General features: G+C 46.3%; 1 protein-coding gene across 2 annotated transcripts in view; it reads right to left on the bottom strand.

The window, feature by feature from the left end:
• The window catches only part of NUFIP2 (nuclear FMR1 interacting protein 2), a 29,072-nt gene extending 11,313 nt beyond the window's left edge, over window positions 1–17,759 (bottom strand). The window contains exons 1-3 of one of the 2 annotated variants that reach the window (XM_075120857.1): window positions 16,031–16,457; window positions 14,577–14,632; window positions 8,651–10,360 (exon numbers count right to left, since the gene is read on the bottom strand). In XM_075120857.1, the coding sequence (XP_074976958.1) occupies window positions 8,651–10,360; window positions 14,577–14,631 (1,765 nt within the window). In that variant the 5' untranslated portion in view covers window position 14,632; window positions 16,031–16,457. Of the gene's footprint in view, window positions 1–8,650; window positions 10,361–14,576; window positions 14,633–16,030; window positions 16,458–17,516 lie in introns of those variants that run through there. The other variant, XM_048823767.2, reaches the window with a different exon arrangement.
• Window positions 17,760–17,782: the final 23 nt, after the last annotated feature.

The following is a 17,782-nucleotide window of genomic DNA, read 5'->3' on the forward strand; positions in this document are numbered from 1 at the left end:
AATTTACTAGACTGACTGGAACACCCCTTAGCAGCAACTATTACAACCTCTACAAGTAGCTTGAAGTTCTGATTTTTACGAGTAGACAGTTACAGCATGTGAAATTATAACTGCCAGAGAAAGTGTCTCCTGGTTCACAGCACAGACCTGCTGAAGCATGGCATATGAAATGGTATTTGACTCAGATCACCATGAAACCAGTAAGAAGCATTTCCGCAAACATATTAGAGAACGAGGACTTGTCTACACTTGAAATGCTACAGCTGCACCATGCAGACACTGCCTCCCGTCTATGTACGAAACCGATCTCCCCGAGAGGCTGTAGCTGGGTGGATGGAAGAACTCTTCTGTTGACCTAGCACTGTCTATTTTGGGGGTTAGGTTGGCTTACCTATGCCACTCAGGGGTGTTGCTTTTTCCACACCTCTAAACAATGTAGTTAAGATGCCTTCATTTTCTAGTGCAGACCAGGCCTGAGACACAAAAGTATGCACAGAAACACCAAAGAGATTACCAAACTACTTGCTCAACATACAGCTTTCGTTATAAAAGCATCCTGGAGCCAATTTAAACAAATGCTCACTAAAAAAGCACATTTTCTATTTATCTAACCCCAACAAAGACATACAGTGACGGTGCTTTTAAATGAGTCTCTCCTACACAAATTCACATGCAGGGTACCAAAAGCAAGAAACAGAAAATGTGACTTCTGTAAGGAAGGCAAACTATATTTCATAACAGATCTTGAGTCCTCTTGAAAAGAAACAGGGTTATTCATTTAACTGGTCTTTATTGTATGGCTTAAAATATTTAAGGAGGTTTATTTGTGTCTTAATATTGGAAATGTGGCTGTTATTACTTGTGGGGAAGGAGCAGATATGCGGCAAAATAAAATTAATCAGCTTTAAGAATTCTTTTCCGAGAGCGAAGCTAGTAACTGCTAAGTGGGACGTGGATGGGAAGTGGGTAGGAACGGAGAATACTATTACTAAGGATGGGAGTGGGGCCCACAAACACTGGAACTAGGCAATAAGGAAATTAGGCAGCATGGAAGGGGGGAAAAAATACCTACAAAATTAATGGATTTAACCTGGTACATGCCAAATGCCACCTCAATCGTTTGTACAGTTGTTTCCCCACCTGTGTTTTGTTTGCTTATATGGCAAGCTCTGTGGGCCAGAAGTTGCGTATCGATACATGCAGTGAGAACTCGATAATATTTAGGCCTTTTGTAACAAAGCCAGCCACAAAATTTTACTAGGCCTGTTATTTTCATGTCCTCATAACAACAACAATACTCTGCACTCATCAGATGACACAAAGTGCTTTACACAACATTAACTAAGCCTCACAACCGCCTGAGAGAGGTCGGTGCCATAAGTGACCACTATTCATCAACGCAATGCAGCCTTCTAGGAGGTGAAATGAAGCATCTATCGGAAGTGCAAAGTGGCATTACACTTGCCCATTTAAAATGACAAGGTGCATCCGTCATTTCTTAGCTGCTAAAGAACATCACCATTATGGACAGTCTTGTCCAATGGGGTGGGAAAGGAAAAAGGAAAAGACAACTGGAAACCACGACCCCTCTTGCTAGCTATATAACAATTAAGTTACTATCAAATATTGTAATGATTCAAATCAGTTACATCAGAAGAGGAGGAGGAGGAGTTCAAACCCCTTACACCACCACTCTTTCCTGAAAAGAAAAATAAACAGGAAAAGTTCTTGGTTTCTGTGCTTTTCATTTGGACAGGAGCGTGAAAGCTATACTACAACTGAGCATGTCCGACACTGGAAGACGGACTCATACAGGACTAAATGAGAAAGATTACAAACATCGGACAACTTTTTGCCCAAGGCCTGGTCTTCACTACAGAGTTTGGTCGACACAAGGTAGCTTTGTCAACCTAACTATGTAAGTGACTACACCACAATTTCGCTCCCGCCAACGTAGCTGCTGCGTGCCACTGACTTAGCTCCCCCTCCACAAGCAGCACAGAGTCAAGGTCAATATAGTGTCAGTGCAAACACAGACTCCCTGGCTTTCAGAAGCCATCCCACAATGTCTCACGCTGCTGGTACAATCAGTGCAAGAGCTCCTGGTGAGGACACACATCGCCAACACATGGAGTGGAGCATGGACAAGCAAAAGCCATTTAATTACTGCAGCGGCTGGATGTCAACATAAGGTAGGTTGATGTAATTCTGTGATACAGACATGCCCTAAGAGAAAAGAATGTAAGAAGGAACGCAGCTTGCTTAAGCTATGTCTCCACTGCTGCAGTGTTTCAGCTCACACCCCTTCTACAGCAAGGGGAGGGGTTCTCCTGTCACTGGGAGTAGGCCACCTCCCTGAAAGTTAGGTTGATGGAAGTACTCTTCTGTCAACCTACACAACTGTCTAAACAAGGGGTTAAATTGGCTTAACAGTCTCTCAAGGATGTGGATTTTTCACATCCCTGAGAGACACAGCTGTGCCGATGTAACTTGGGGTAGATTAGCCTTTAGCCTCCAAATGTGATCTTCTTTTTTCTCCCAAGAAGGACAGGTAGAACGGAAGTGGGCGATTAGAGCAAAGTGTCCTGTAATTCCTGGCTATCTTGAAGCATTGGTTATCAAAGCATACAGTCTGACAAATCCTGAAGAATGAACATAATTTATGAGATCATCACATTAGTCTAAGAGAGACTGCCATAAACCTGGAATTAACTATTCTGATAAGGAATGGGTTTAAATGCTAAATAAGAACAAATACCTCTCCTCTAACTGACCTGTAACATTGAAATGCAGTCACCCCATACTATCTGAACATTCTGTTTACCTGCTGAAACACTGTTTCATGAAGGAAAAATACTTCTCTCCCCATTGCAACAAGAGAGCCAATTACAACACAGAACTAATGAGCTTAATACTTCCATCAATCTTAATGTTGGATTCTTTATTCAATACGCTTTTCCTAGAATGAACCTGTTCGAGTTTTCCCCACAGTTCTGGATTATCTCAGTGCCTCACTCATTGGCTCTTCATATCTGGCAGCTCAACAAATTGACCTCTGCAGAAAACCCCTTTAAATTCATCAGGACAATAACCACGGGGTGAAGGACAGAGAAAAAGTAAAGTTGTATAATTTGGAACGATTAGTAGAAGCCTGTTTAGAATTGTAGGCTAAGTCCCTTTGATCTAGCAGCTGATTTCCCGGCTTTCCATTCTCTCTGTTTTGGGATCAGTTTTTATGTACTGATGCTGGTTAAGCATCTGGTCTCTGGAAGTTTAAGATGCTCCTAGCCCCCCTCTTTTTTCAGACACAATAATATAAGCTGATGAGCTGCAACTGTGCTCCCCACAGGATTTACAGCAGTGACACAGCTCCACGACGATCCTTTTATTTCCACACTCGCCTTTCCCTAGAGGAGGCTTCCGTAACCCCCAGAAATACAACGGAGAATTTAACCAGGAATCGAATAACCCATTCCTTAAAAGCGGGAGGAGCCCCCCACACACACTCTAAACAAAGATACGTAGTAAGTTCCTGCTCCAGGAACTCAACTCAAAGACTGCAAAGCTTCAAGAATCGGTGAAGTGTGTAAGGGGGGAGAAAGACGCTGGATTTTCAGGAACAATGACAAGTGAAACAGTGCATCTTCTCCCCAGAGATCCACAAACCCAGAAAGATTTCACTAGCAAACCCTTCCAGGAGAATAGGGATGAGATTCAATGGGTCCAGACCCCTTCCCATGAGGTCTCCCAAACCCTAGGCTCTCCAGATCCCTGCTCTATGAAGCTCTTAAATTCCACTGGACCAGGGCTCAGCTCTGAAAGGCAGGAGCTCCATCTTCCTGGTGACCTCAGGAGATGTCTGGGACAGGGCATTCCAGCAGTGTCCAGTCATACAGCTCAAGATTATGGAATTACTACTTACCTAGGAAATCGGGAATCCTGTTATCGAAGGCCTCAATCCTACAATTGGACCTATATGGAGATACCTGCACGGAGCCCTATGGATTTCAATGGAGTTCCCAAGTCCCACACATATGGCTCTGGCAATACGAGAGGGGCCTAACCTAATGGGGGACAGAAGCCTGGATGTGATTCTATATGACAAATTCAAAAGTCAGATTCAAGACTCACTGAATTTGTCATATATAAAGATGGATACTTAACTTCCATAAAATCTCTCCCTCCAGAAAACCTGCCAGTGGCCAACAGGTTACATATTTCAGTAGTGCTGTGGGCTAGATGTTTATTTCAATTTACTACGTTAACTGTAAATATCCTGCTCAAAACAGAAAACTAGAAAGGAAGCTAGGGAGAGGGAGGCTTTTAATACCAGCTTCCCCGCGGTGGTCTGATGTGTGTCCCTACTTACTGGTCGGAGGGATTTATACTACGTTCTGGTTTTGTCTAGGAAACAATGCAGAAGGCTAAAACTGTGTGTGGATCTTCAGTAACTCTGTACCACAGTTCTAGCTACTAATTAATGGATCCTGATCAACAGGAAAAACACAGACAACAGGGGGAGGGGAGACTCAGAATTTTCTTACATTCAGGACCCACAAAAACATAAAAAGTGTCAAACTGAGACCTAACAGAAGGAAAACTCTGTTCTCTTTTTTCAGAGGCAAAAGACAAAACGCTGAATTCACAGCTCTTGTTTTGTGTGACCCAGTTCACAATTCCAGTGAAAGCCACTAGTGGCCGGCCCACACTGCTGTGCTCTATTTCCCAGACCGCTCTTGTTTCTTCCTGGAGTGCAGCAGAGAAGCCAAGAAATAAGCAAGCAGGAGCACTGGGAAGAACCCAAGGGCAGGAAAGAACAGTAGATATAACTAACTTTCTCTCCCCACCTCATCTGGGGTCTTCACTATTTTGTAATGAGACCTAAATCCTTCTTCCCTTAGCTAACAATATTCTTACTACATAGCATCCCCCCCACCCCCCAAAAAACCACAACTCATCATATATAGAGATCCCTGAAATGCAGCCACCTCTGACCTGGAACATGGCAGCTGTTTTAAACACAAAGACTACAATACATGACCGTTTAGGATATGAAATAAGTTTTTAAAAAGGGAGCATTTAAGCAATCGGAAAGCAGTTACCTCAGCCACCGTATAGCTGGGACAAATATACCGTACTCTTGTTTAAAAAACAAGACCAGTTTAATCTCAACAAAGAGGTGACACTTCAATAGCCCCTAATGCATTGCCATGCCTGGGTCAGTGCTGATCCCGAGGGAAGTGAAGCCCCCTGCATAGTCAACCACTCTTCCTGCAGGTCTGGGGTTTATTCAGACTCCCATTCAAAATGACCATCCAATCTCCACCCATGTAGCAACCAGGCCCAATATTTAGCTAGTAAGATCTCATTTAGCACATAGTTCATTCCTTTTACAGTACTGCAGTACACAGAGGAGACGTAGGAGTTGCCAGCAAAGAGACAGGTTGTTTAGCTCACCCAGAAGTTATGGGTTTGTTACAGAAATTACTAGTTGAAATTCTAGGACCAGTGCTATGCAGGTCAGACTAGGTGATCATAATAGTCCCTTTTGGCCTTAAAAATCAATGGAAGCCTGGAGGCAAAGCAGGGAGAAAGACATATGAAACTAACTTTCAAAGCATCCAAAAAAGAAAAAAAAAGGTGCACAAGTACTGCCAGACCCTCAGCATGTTTCCAGTGCCCGACACCCATGCGCCCAGCAAACTTACGAGGGCAAAAGCACACTGGGTACATGTGAATGAGTACAAACATTCCACTCCAAGAATTACCATATCCAGCAACAGACAGCACAGCAAAGTGAACCCTGTCCGGAAAGACAACACTGTCCGGTGCCTAGAGCACAGGACTAGGACTCAAGTGCTATTCCCAGCCGCCTCTGTGATTGTACCGCTGTGTGCCTCAGTTTCCCCCTGCCCCATCCCTAAAAGGACGGCAACATCTTTCAATGGGAAGCTGAGAGTGTTACTCACGTTTTGTAAAGCACTTTCAACTCGTGGATGGAACATACATGTACAGAAAGTATCATCAGAACCATCCTGTGTTTTAGCTTGCAAAGACTCAACTATGAGAGTCACCAGATTAAGATGGAGGACAGATCTGAGAAGCGAACCATCAACACCTCTCTCTTGCCAGGCTGATTATTTGCTTTTGAGGAGAGAGCAATTCCCCCCCTTCCCTTCCCCCCACCCCCAAAATCCAAACACACTAACTGTTCAGTCTGCACAAATCTCCCCCCAAACTACAACAGCGAGAACAAAAGCCAGGCTTTCAGCATCTCATCACTGGGAGATAGTCAGACAAATCATTCTGTGTTACTGAATAGGAACATGGCAGCTATTTATCAGCGACGCTGGGAAACTGCACAAGACAAACCGTGGCAGAATCATGGGGAACTTACCATTATTTTGCTGTTCTTAAAACGTTGTTAAGACATTTTATTAGAGCTGTTTGCATCAGTGCTCTGGTCTGACTGTAGGCCAACAGAACACAAGCAGAGAATGGTGCTGGTATTTTCATCCACACATGCAGATCACCGATACAGCCCGTGTCCTGTAACTGGATGTGGGCAGACAGACCCTTGCACTGGTGTGGAGCTCACCAATTTCAATTGGGCTCTGCCTGGTCACCCACCGGGATTTGATCGCAATATCATGGCCTTAACAAGTAATTACTTTCTGCAGCTGTCTGTCAGGATGAGCAGTATGTCTCATACCACTGATCCATAAAATGGCACTTCAGAAAATATGCTCCAGATCACACTGGAATCCTTTCAGAACAAATGCCAACATACAGATGAACCAGGAAGCAGGAAAATGGGAAGACACTCTAATTTGGACTTTGGTTTCCACTCCCCAAACCAGGAAAGGCATCTAATGAGTACTGACTTGTAAATGCAAGCTCAGGTTCCTCCCAGCAACCCATGTCACATGATTCGTATGGCACTGATTACAAGAGCCATCCACCCATTATCTTCTAGGCTGAAGCCAAGATGTCGTCTGGAAATAGGTATAGGAAAAGGCAGGTTGAGAAATCAAGAAGGGACCTGAGAAGGACATTGGGGCAGAGAACTCCAGCTCACCCCAAACACATCCCAGAATCATAATATGACCAGAGTTACTACTCTGGATGGGCCAAAATAGAAAAAGTGTGTGTACAGGTGTGGGCGGAGGGGATGGTCGGCAAAGGAAAGGGAAGAGCTGCACAGTTAGTTTAGAAGTGCTTTCATTCCCATTGTTTATTTCTGCCATTGACAATGATTAGCTCCATCATAGAACAGGGGAGGGGAATGTTCATCATCTCCACTGTAGCTAGTACTGTTCAGGTGGAGACTGTCTTGCCCAGCTGACCGAAGAAGGGAAGAGATCTAAAGAACAGTGGTAACAGAATGGCTACTTCGTTTCTTTAAAAAATAAATTTAAACTGAGCAAAAAGAAAATAAAAATCCAAGTTGGCAACTGTTGCAGAAATCTCCAGACATGGCAGGATTAGGCTTGTCTGGAACTTTACTTCCCAATGTCCCTGATTTTCTCTGAAAAGCTGGCCGAGATTCAAGACTCAACAGGTGCAAGGAACACACAATTCTAAAGCTCTGCTTCATGACTAAAAGAAACTAAAAGAAATCCTGAAAGTGTAGATAAAAATAAATTGACAGACACTAGGTTGTTATTCCCAGTGAGAATACTAGAGCATAAAGGGTTAAGAAATTACACTGACCCGGGATAATTTTTGAGTTGCTTAACAACAAACAAAGCCACCAAGATTTCTAAGCTTCACCTGAACGAATTGTGAAGACCTTGGAGAGGTAATTTTGCACTCTGCAATAGGTCATAATGCATTAAATTTCCACTTAAGCCATGAAAGAAATCTTGTCCCCCACTTCTGAGCAGCTATCATTCAGCTCTCCCCCGAAAGGAATACTTCATGTAAGGCAGCCTGGAGCACCCTTTTTTTTTTTTTTTTTTGAAGGGGAGAGGGTGTTGGTGAGAAGAGGTAGCAAAAAATAAAATAAAAGGGAATTGCCCAAAAGGTAGATAAGCAACAGCAAGCCAAGGGAGCACCTAGCTAACTGAACTGCAGAGCTGTCAAGAAGAGGCAGAGAGCTTGTGAACATCCAGAAACTTCTGAGCCAAACAAGAATGAGGGGTAATTTTAGTCATTTTATTCTATTGGCTCCTGGCTGTAAATATCCATGCCACGTATCAGACACCTAGCTCTTTTTTTAAGAGCAACCCCTGAAGTGTTGGAGACAGACAGCCTTAAAACAAGAGGAACAGACCAGGTAAACCAGTGGGTCCATTGCTGAGCTTTCACCCCCTTCAACATCAGGAAGTTTTGGAAGATCTACTTACCGTACATGAGTCTGACACAAACATAGGTAAAAAAAAAGGTAAAACAGCTGTAACTATTACTTCTACCAAATCTCACACACTTACCCACATGAACAGAGAAATGAGCACCTTTAACATAGCTTGAATGAATAAATCAAGTAACTGCTAGAGTATTTTAAAAACAAACATTCTTATTCTGCTATGGCCATCAAAGACGGAGCAAGAAGGCCGTTCTTAAAATCAAGGGATGCAACCTTTACAGGATTGGATTTTCCCAAACCAATTAAGAGAGAGCCCCATTAGGAAACAAGTTGAACCATTACCTTTAGTGTGATATACAATAGCAGCCCTCAGGTCAAAAGAACCCCAGCTATCTTTCCTTTCTAGGCCTCTCTGGTACCTCTGATCTTTGGCGGAGGCTAACAAATTGTTCGTAGGAGAAGCCAAGGGATTCTCTAGTTCATAGTCCTTTGAAAGGAACACTAAAGCACCTTGGCTACTGGTGTCTGCCATTTGCAGGTCACCTATGTGATGTGGTTCCAAAGACAAGACTCCAATCTCACTAGCAGTCCCAGGCTTTATAATACCACTAAGTATTTGAGGGCTAGTCCGTTTTTCCAGCTCATAAGCCTTAGGAAACACAGGTTGTTCAGTTCCTGAGGGAATGATTTCAGCACCCTGTGAAACCAAAGTGGCAGGATATTCCCCTTGAAATGTCACTTCCATTATTTTATTATCCGTTGATTTCCCCAGAACAGTCTCAGGCCCAGCACTGGGCTCATTTATAAATGATAAACCCCACTGGTTCTGGAAGATATCTCCCAGGTTCTGCTGATTTGTCTGAGACGGCAGATCCACCTGTGCTGTGCCCAAAAGCACAGATTGCATATTTGAAGGGTAGATAAAAAGGCTAGACTTCTTTTGTTCAGTGGCTGGTGAAGCTGCACTTATGTCCTGGTGTACTGACTCAGGAGAGGCTGATGGTACAGTACTGGCAGCCGTTGTGAGCAGTGGCTGGCTCCCTGGGGAATATACATTCCCATCAGTCCCTGCTAAAATGGGCCCATTTGAAAAGCTAGCAGAAGTAACAGACTTCATAGCAGACATGGGGACTTGGGACAGTCGACTCGGCATTTGGGCCTGTATTTCTCCAGTAGATGAAGACGACGACGAAGACAGAGAAGATGGGTTTTGAGCTGCTTTGTTGAGGTTTTCTTTAACTTTGCTTGCATAACTTATTTTAGGAACTATTTTAGCACTGCTGTTGTCCACTGGAAAAACTGGGGGTGGTTTAAACAGGGTCCACGAGTCCTCTTTTGATGCAGCCGCTGATGCATGCTTCCCCTTGGGCCGGTCATCAAACTTTTTGCTGCTAATCCCAGGTTTGGCATCAGAGTTTTTTCGTTGCACCTCCCCAACCCCAGTTTTCCCACGGCCTGCTCCTCCAGCCCCAGGTTCATACTTCCAAACAGGCTTAGTATTGTCAACTCTGTTTCCCTTTTGTTCACTATAGTCAGTCTTGAAACTCTCAAGTTCCTGTTTTAAGGATGGGGTATTGACCTCCTGTTGCATTATTTTGTCCTGCACCAGATTCAAGTTCTCACAACCCTTGGCACTGTTACGCCTGCCTTTCCGTTTCTTAGGTGTGGTATATCCACTCTCAGACCCACTGCCATCGTTATCTGCCCCTTTGCCTACATAACCATTAGTGATATAACCAGAACTATTTGTTACAACACCATTTGGAATAGATACTGCCTCTGGTTTGTCTGAGGATTGATTTTCTCTAAGTTTATTCTCATAAATTTTTTCATTCTTTTTGTCCATACTGTTTTTCTGAATGAAGTTCTTGGGTTTGATTCCAGCTTTCCCAAAGGTGCTGACCTTAACAGTCTGCTTTGGGTTTACATTAGTGTCTACAAGCTGCTGGCTGCCATTTGGTACCCTGGAAGATGGGTTGGTTGTCTCATCAGCACACAGGCCCTTTAATGATACTTCTCTTTCTCCTGCGTTACCATTTAGCTCTCCATAGCCTAAAACAGGCAAAAACAACAAAAAGACAAGAATTAAAAAGTGAAACGTTAAACTTCTGATTGAAAAAAAAAAGCTATAATTAAACCCCTAAGCATAACCAGCTTTTTAAAAAAAAGAGTAAAAAGTGTCCACTCTTTGATATAGGAAAGCAGGTCCTTACCACTTAATGTCAAAGTAAAGGGTATGGTCTCACCTCAATGATGGGAGTTAAGCACATAAAGCCCACTAGAAGGAAACACTTCTCTATGGACTCTAACATGCAATAGAGCATTTAGCAGGCCTCTGAGCTCTTATTTTTTAAAATAATATATCCCTTTGCATACAGAAAGCAATCAGGCTATTCACAATGCTGAAGAGAACTGCAATGTTATTGTGGATTTTCATATGGTTTGATTCCGATAAGTTTAAGAATGCTTAGGACACTGCTACACAAGCTACTTCAGAGTCCCTGTTGATCAACAGGACTTCATCCAATTCAGCCACTGATTACATTTCCACCTTGTCATTGTTTCTCAAATGCTGTTTTTTGCGCCCAGGACAGTTAGAGACAAATAGCCCTAACTCTCACTTCATCCTCTCCTTAAGTACCACCTGTGATCTACATTTTCCAGTGCTCATCAGCTTTGGAAATGCTTTTAGAAAATTTCCCTTTGTAATGTTACCTCACTCCATTTCAGAATAGTGTTAGAAGCAATAGGAGGCCCACCACTTCCCTGCTCGAGTTATTAGCTTTAAAACGATAACACGACTGGAAAGAAACAATCTTCAATTCTTCAGGTGAACTTTTCCATCAGTTTCAGAGTAGCAGCCATGTTAGTCTGTATTCGTAAAAAGAACAGGAGGACTTGTGGCACCTTAGAGACTAACCAATTTATTTGAGCATAAGCTTTCGTGAGCTACAGCTCACTTCATCGGATGCATTGTGAGCTGTAGCTCACGAAAGCGTATGCTCAAATAAATTGGTTAGTCTCTAAGGTGCCACAAGTCCTCCTGTTCTTTTTTCCATCAGTGTGAGGCCAAGCCACTGAAAAACTACAGTATTAAAAGGGCATCCTGTGGAAAACAGAAGTATTGGCAGATCTGGATTCAGGCACAGAAAACATAGGCCCTTACCTAGGTCCCCACCTCACTGAATCATGTGATTACGTCAGAATCTCAGCTTTCATCAAAATAAAAAGTAGGTTTCTAGCCCTTGTGGTTGCAAAGAGAAATTCAAAAACATGACCAGGTGCAACTGATGCATTGATGTCTGCAGAAAAGCATGAACTGTCGCATGCACGTCAATGGTGTAAAACTCCAAGACCTACCGCTCTGGATTGCCCCACCATCACTACATCAACAGAGGACTAGATTTGTGACCGGGGAAGAATGCAGTGGGCTCAGTCCACCCACCATAACGAGTAATGGAGTTCCCTGCTGCCACCCCTTTGGAAGGGGGGGCCTGCTGGAGCTCTTGGGAGGAGGAAGAGGATCCATGGTGTTGCCCCCAACATTTTTTGGGGGTGGGTGGGTGGAGTGATCACTACTGCCAATTCAAGGGCAGGGGGGACCAGAAGGGTCCCCCCACCATGTCCTGGCATCTCCGGGACCTCAAATTACCTTAATATGGCTTGAGTGTGTCGAACTTTTCAGATGCAAGAAAACCCATGTGTTCCCCTCAACAGAAAACATTTTGGGCCTGATTCAGTTACACTGTTGTAAAAATGGAGTAATGCAGGTGACACGCTGGTCTAGCAAGTCCAGAACAAATATTTTCCAACAGAAATGTTGTTATTCTTTAACTGCTATGCTAAAAACCGTCACTCTCAAAATTAAAAAAAGAAAAGGAGTACTTGTGGCACGTTAGAGACTAACCAATAATAGATTTCCACTCCATACGTTTAACCATATTGGTTAGTCTCTAAGGTGCCACAAGTCCTCCTTTTCTTTTTGTGAATACAGACTAACATGGCTGCTACTCTGAAACCTCTCAAAATTAAGGGATCTTGCATCCTAAACACTCCTGCCGGGTCTACAACTAAAACTAAGGTCAACTTAGCTACATCGCTCAGGGCTATGAAAAAGTTCAGGCCCCGTGCAACACAGATGCTACACCTCTCAAGGGGGTGGCTTTACTACTGCTACAGGAAAACCCCTTTTATTGCTGTAGCGTCTACACTGCAACGGCACAGCTGCAGCTGGGTTGCTGCAGTGCTTGTCATGCATACAGCTGCCATGCATCCGAGGGTATGTGGTCATATCTTGTGGAACTCTGAACCATGGAGATTCCTGCAAGAACCCCATCGCTCAGCTTGTTGAGGTAGGTTAAACAAGGTAAGACACTGTGTGACTATCAGCAACTGCTATAAATTTTCCAATAATGTAACTGTATTCATATTGTTGACCATAAATACTTCAACCAAACGATGCACAGATTGATGGAATTCTAATGGATGAGCCAAGGATTGAAAATTAGTTTCAGGGTGACATGCAGAGAGCAAGTCTTTTCAAGGATAAGATACCGTATAAGGCCTTTTGTGACTCAGATTTCTGACATCACTATTTAATAAAACAAAATAAAGAGAATGATCATAAGACCACTATGCATCAGGAGTGAGAAAAACTAATGGATTTTGCTTTTGACTTTATTAAGAGTGTCAACAGTTTAAAGTTCCAGTTTTCAAGCATTTACATGAACAGCCTAAATTCTCTCTAAGCTAATGCTTGGAATACAAGGTCTTCGCTTCACAGCTGTAAAAATGCACTTCAAATAGAGAAGCTTATTCTGCCACTGTCAAGTTTTAGAAACACACAGAAGTATGTTTCCAGGTGTTTTGTTTGGCCATGAGACCCCAAAGAAGACCTCAGAAGGGCATTTTTAAACTGGAATTTGACAGGCATTAGTCCAAAGGCACACTACGGCTTTCAGATATATTGGAAAGTTAACTTGGGTGTTATTTTTATTCAGTTATTTTGCTTAATAGCTTGTTTCACCATATACCTAGTCAGTCCCCTATTACACTCACCTGCAGATGTTTGTGTAAGGCTCGTTAGCATGCAGGTTTGGGGCACCTTGACATCTATTTTTAATACAGTCCAAGTCCCCAATAGCCTTTTGGGTAGCCAGCAAAAGAACGTTTTAAAAAGACTAAATGCACATGGCATGCTAACAGCTTTCTAAACTTTACTATAACATACCATTAAGTGTTCAAAACTTTCACAAGCATCAGTAATACAAGTTTTAAAAACAAAGCCCTGGCCACACAGATTTGAAACCATGACCCCAATCCTGCAATGTGATCTGTGTGGGTGTGGAGCGGACTCTGTGCGGGTGGGGATCAGTCTGCTTTAGCTACCACTTTTCTGGAGAACCATGTTTAAATACTGTTCTTGGCAGAAAGATGCTAACACAATTCCAAATTTCTGTGCTGATGGTCTTATTCACCCAACATACAAATAACCTTCTGTAACAGGGAAATAGATAAGTTTTAGGATTATTTTTATTTTTCTGTTATTAAAGTGGTTTGTGGGCCAGAGAAATGTCTGGAGACACTTCCCTTCAGTTCCTTGAGAACAGAATTTAGGAATCCCAGTCCCATGCAGAGTCTAATGAAGTCAACAGAAAAACTCCAGAGTGACTTCAATGGATTTAGGATCAAGATCCTTACCCACAGTTTAGTTTTCAATTAATGGAAGTGAGGTATTTGGAATGAATGCTCTGAAGGACCATCTGGACTGCCAGTTATAAATCACTTAAAGACCAGTCTCACACCATTGAAGGCAATGGGAGTTTTTCCATGGACTTCCTTGGAAGCAGAATCAAGCCCCCAGGGAAGTGGCTGGGATCTCTACTTTTGAATACAGCCTTCCTTCCACTAATACAAGAGCTAGGATTTTACCTGGGTATTGAAAAGATATTGCAGAGCAGTTGCAACATATACCTAATTCGCAGGCAAAGTAAGAAAACCAGAAAGGAATGATTTTCTAATCACAAAGAGACAATGTGCTGTCACTCTCCCAGGAAGCTTTATGAAGCTTAAAATACTGATGCTGTATTGTGTGGAGAATTAATGAATGTGTAGTGTTATTTGTGATCTTATATCACATTTTCTAATTTGGCCAATTGTTTTTGTTATGGACAAGTACCAATACATTTTATTTTTAAAATACACTAGCTAGACAAAATAATGCCGGGACAGGGGAAGAGATCTGCCAGCACTTGGCACGACGACTTACACCCATGCTCCAAGCTCAGTGGTGGTGTCATGGTGGCCGTGCTGAAAGCCCACATCCTGAAGGCATAAGTGAAGGTTATTAACCACTCTTGTGCTGGGGATAAGAGCAGCATTAGTTCTAATGAGAACACACATTCTTATATATTATAGGACCATTGTGGGAATTTACGGTTCATTTAGTTTTAATTCTTCAAGAAGAAAAAAATGTCCTCTGTGCACATAGCCATTTCATACCACCAGCCAACAGCGTTACTGGGCTTTTTAGTAGCACAACTATACTACCTCAGCCTGCGCTCTCACAAACCAAGGGTATGTCCACACTACAAGTGCTACAGAGGCACACCTGCAACTACATCACTGTAGTGTAGACACATGCTACAGCAATGGAAGGGTGTTTTTGACTACTGTAGTAAATCTACCCCCTCAAGAGGTGGTAGCTAGGTCCACAGAAATTATTTCATCAACATAGCTGCACCTACAGTGTGGGTTAGGTCGACCTAACTATGTTGCACTGTAAAATTTTTCCACATCCCTGAGTGATGTAGGTAGGCTGACCTAAATTTTAGGTGTAGACTAGGCCAAGGAATGACAACATTTGGTCTGTAGTGGCAGGCGGGTAGCCTACTTCTAAAGGTGCTGATGACTGAATAAGCCATTCAGTAGTAGAGGCATTAATTCAGTACATGCCAGGATAATGCTGGGAGGCGAGAGATGCACTGCATTGGCCGGAATTGCCATCTATGGCAAAAGATGAAAAACTAAGGTCCTGACCCCTTACGTTATTAATGATACCCTTGCCCTGGTGAAGAATGTACAGTGTGTCCTGGCCAAATTCAAATGTGTCTAAGGTCACACCCATAGTTTCAAATGAATGTGGGATTCTTGACTTTGCAGCCTTAAACCATTACGTAGGGTTTCTGTGTTATTTGTTAAACTACTGCACCCACGAGGTTGCAGCTTTTCAGTGGTGATAAAACAATCCCTCAATATACCCAAAAAGCACTTGAGATCTGTAAGACTGAAAGACCCCATATTGTACAGAGAGTTTTATTTCTCAGGTCCTAATCCTGCAACCAGATCTGAGCAGGCGGGCCCATATCCCCATGTGGAGTCCCAATAATTGTGATGAAAATCCAAATGAGTCTAAGATTCCACTCACAGAATCAGGGCCTTAGAAATCTATTGCTGTTATGTTATTAGCAGAGTAATTTCTTTGAGCCTTCAGCAAATACAGAACACCAGCTAAATTTTCTCATAGAGTCTAAAGAATTCCCCAGTTTCTCCAGACATGGAGGCAAAGCTGCCATTGCCTGCATTTGAAGGGCACAAAAGGTTTCCTGAAGAGTGGTGTTTGAATGTACATTGCACTGAAATTTTATATTTCAATGTGATGTTCTAGAACCTGTCACAAACATGGAGCCCTAATAAAATCAATTTAAGCTTAATCCTGCTTACTGAAGGTCTGACTCCAGAGAAGCGAGGTGCTTCCCTCCAATCGCTGGCGAACCTACAACCCAGTGTTTGTCTTCACTTACAGTGGGGAGCTTTCGAACAAAATGTACATTAAACAAACCTAAGGTAAAGTCTGTACATCTCCACTTCCCACCCCCTCCAACTCGGATCCCAGGGGAAAAGGGCCAGTCTCTACTCGGCTCACACAAAGGACTGGGGGGGGAGGCTAAACATAGCCATCTTTGCTGCACAAATGAGTACCTCTATTCGGAATAAAACCTCCCCTGCCCCGTGCCCCCAGGCCCGGGGCCAGCCGCCCAAACGTTGCAAGCCAAGGCGCTGGGCGGGAGCCGGCCCCTGCAGCCGGGCTGAGCGGGGTTCACCCCAACGTGCCAGCCCCCCCCCGGCCATGTGCTGCTACTGCCAGGGGCCGGCCCGGCCCGGCCTCCCCGCCCAGCCCCCGCCCGTCCCACCCAGAGCGCCGGGCCTGGCCCCGCCAGCGCCCCACGCGGCCCTGCCCGCCGCCGCCGAGCGCCTAGGCCCCGCGCGCGGCCCCCCGGTCCCCCCCCCGCCCAGGCCGCCTCGCCCCCCCCGGCCCCGCGCGCGCCCCCCCCCCGCCCAGGCCGCCTCGCCCCCCCCGGCCCCGCGCGCGGCCCGCCTCGCCCCCCCGCGCGGCCCCCCGGCCGCCCCCCACTCCCGCCCAGGCCGCCTCGCCCCTCCGGCCCCGCGCGCGGCCCCCCGGCCGCCCCCCCCCCCAGGGCGCCTCACCCTCCTCCCCACTGCCCCCCCCGCCAGGGCGCCTCACCCCCCCCACCAGGGCGCCTCACCCCCTCGGCCCCCCCGCGCCGCTCGGCGCCCAGCCGGGGCGCGGGAAACGTGCCCGCTGAGCCGAGCCCCGCGCAGGCCGCGCCGAGCCGCCGGCCCCACAGAGCGGGCCCGGAGCGGCCGCCCCCGCCCAGGCCCAGCCAGGGGCCGCTGCGGCGGGAGGCGGGCCCGGGTGGGGCCGGCGCGGGGGGGGTCCAAGGCCCGGCCGGCGGCTCCCCGCGCCGGGCCCGGCTCCCAACATGGCGGACAGGAAGCGGCCCGAGAGCCGCGGAGAATGTTCCAGCCGGGCCGGGGGAGGGGAGCCGGGCCGAGCCCCCGCCCGAGGGGAGCCGCGCCGCCCCCGCCGAGACCGCGCCGCCCCCGCCGCCGGGAAGGTCACGCCGGCCGGGCCGCTCCCCTCCTCCGCCGTCACGGCCACCCCCCGCGCGCCTGCCGGGACCCCCGAGCCCCGGCCCGAGCCCCAGCCCGATCCCTGCCCGCCCCCACCCCTGGCTTGGTTCCCCTCTCTCCCCCCCCGACCTCCCGCTCCCGCTCCCCGGCTTCCCTCCCCCCCGGCCTCCCGCTCCCGCTCCCCGGCTTCCCTCCCCCCGGCCTCCCGCTCCCGGGCCTCCCCCCGGCCTCCCCCCCTCGGGCCTCCCCCCTCCCGGCCCCGGGCCTCCCGCACCTGTTTTCTTCTTCGGCGCGTCCTGGGGCTGCGGGCCCGCGTGCTTGGGCTCATGTTTCAGCAGCGGCTTGGGCGCGGCCTTGGGGCCGGCGTCGGCGCCGTGCGGCGGGCAGGGGCCGTGCGGGAGGAGGTGGTGGTGGTGGTGGTGGTTGTAGTAGTAGTAATGGTGGTGGTGGTGGTGCGGGTGGTGGTGGGGCGGCGGCTGGGGCGGGCCGGGCTGCTCCTCCATTGACAGGGGCTCGCGGGCTGCGGCACCGTGCGGACGC

The sequence above is a fragment of the Caretta caretta genome, chromosome 17 (genome assembly GCF_965140235.1).
Source record: "Caretta caretta isolate rCarCar2 chromosome 17, rCarCar1.hap1, whole genome shotgun sequence".
Taxonomy (NCBI): Eukaryota; Metazoa; Chordata; order Testudines; family Cheloniidae; genus Caretta; species Caretta caretta.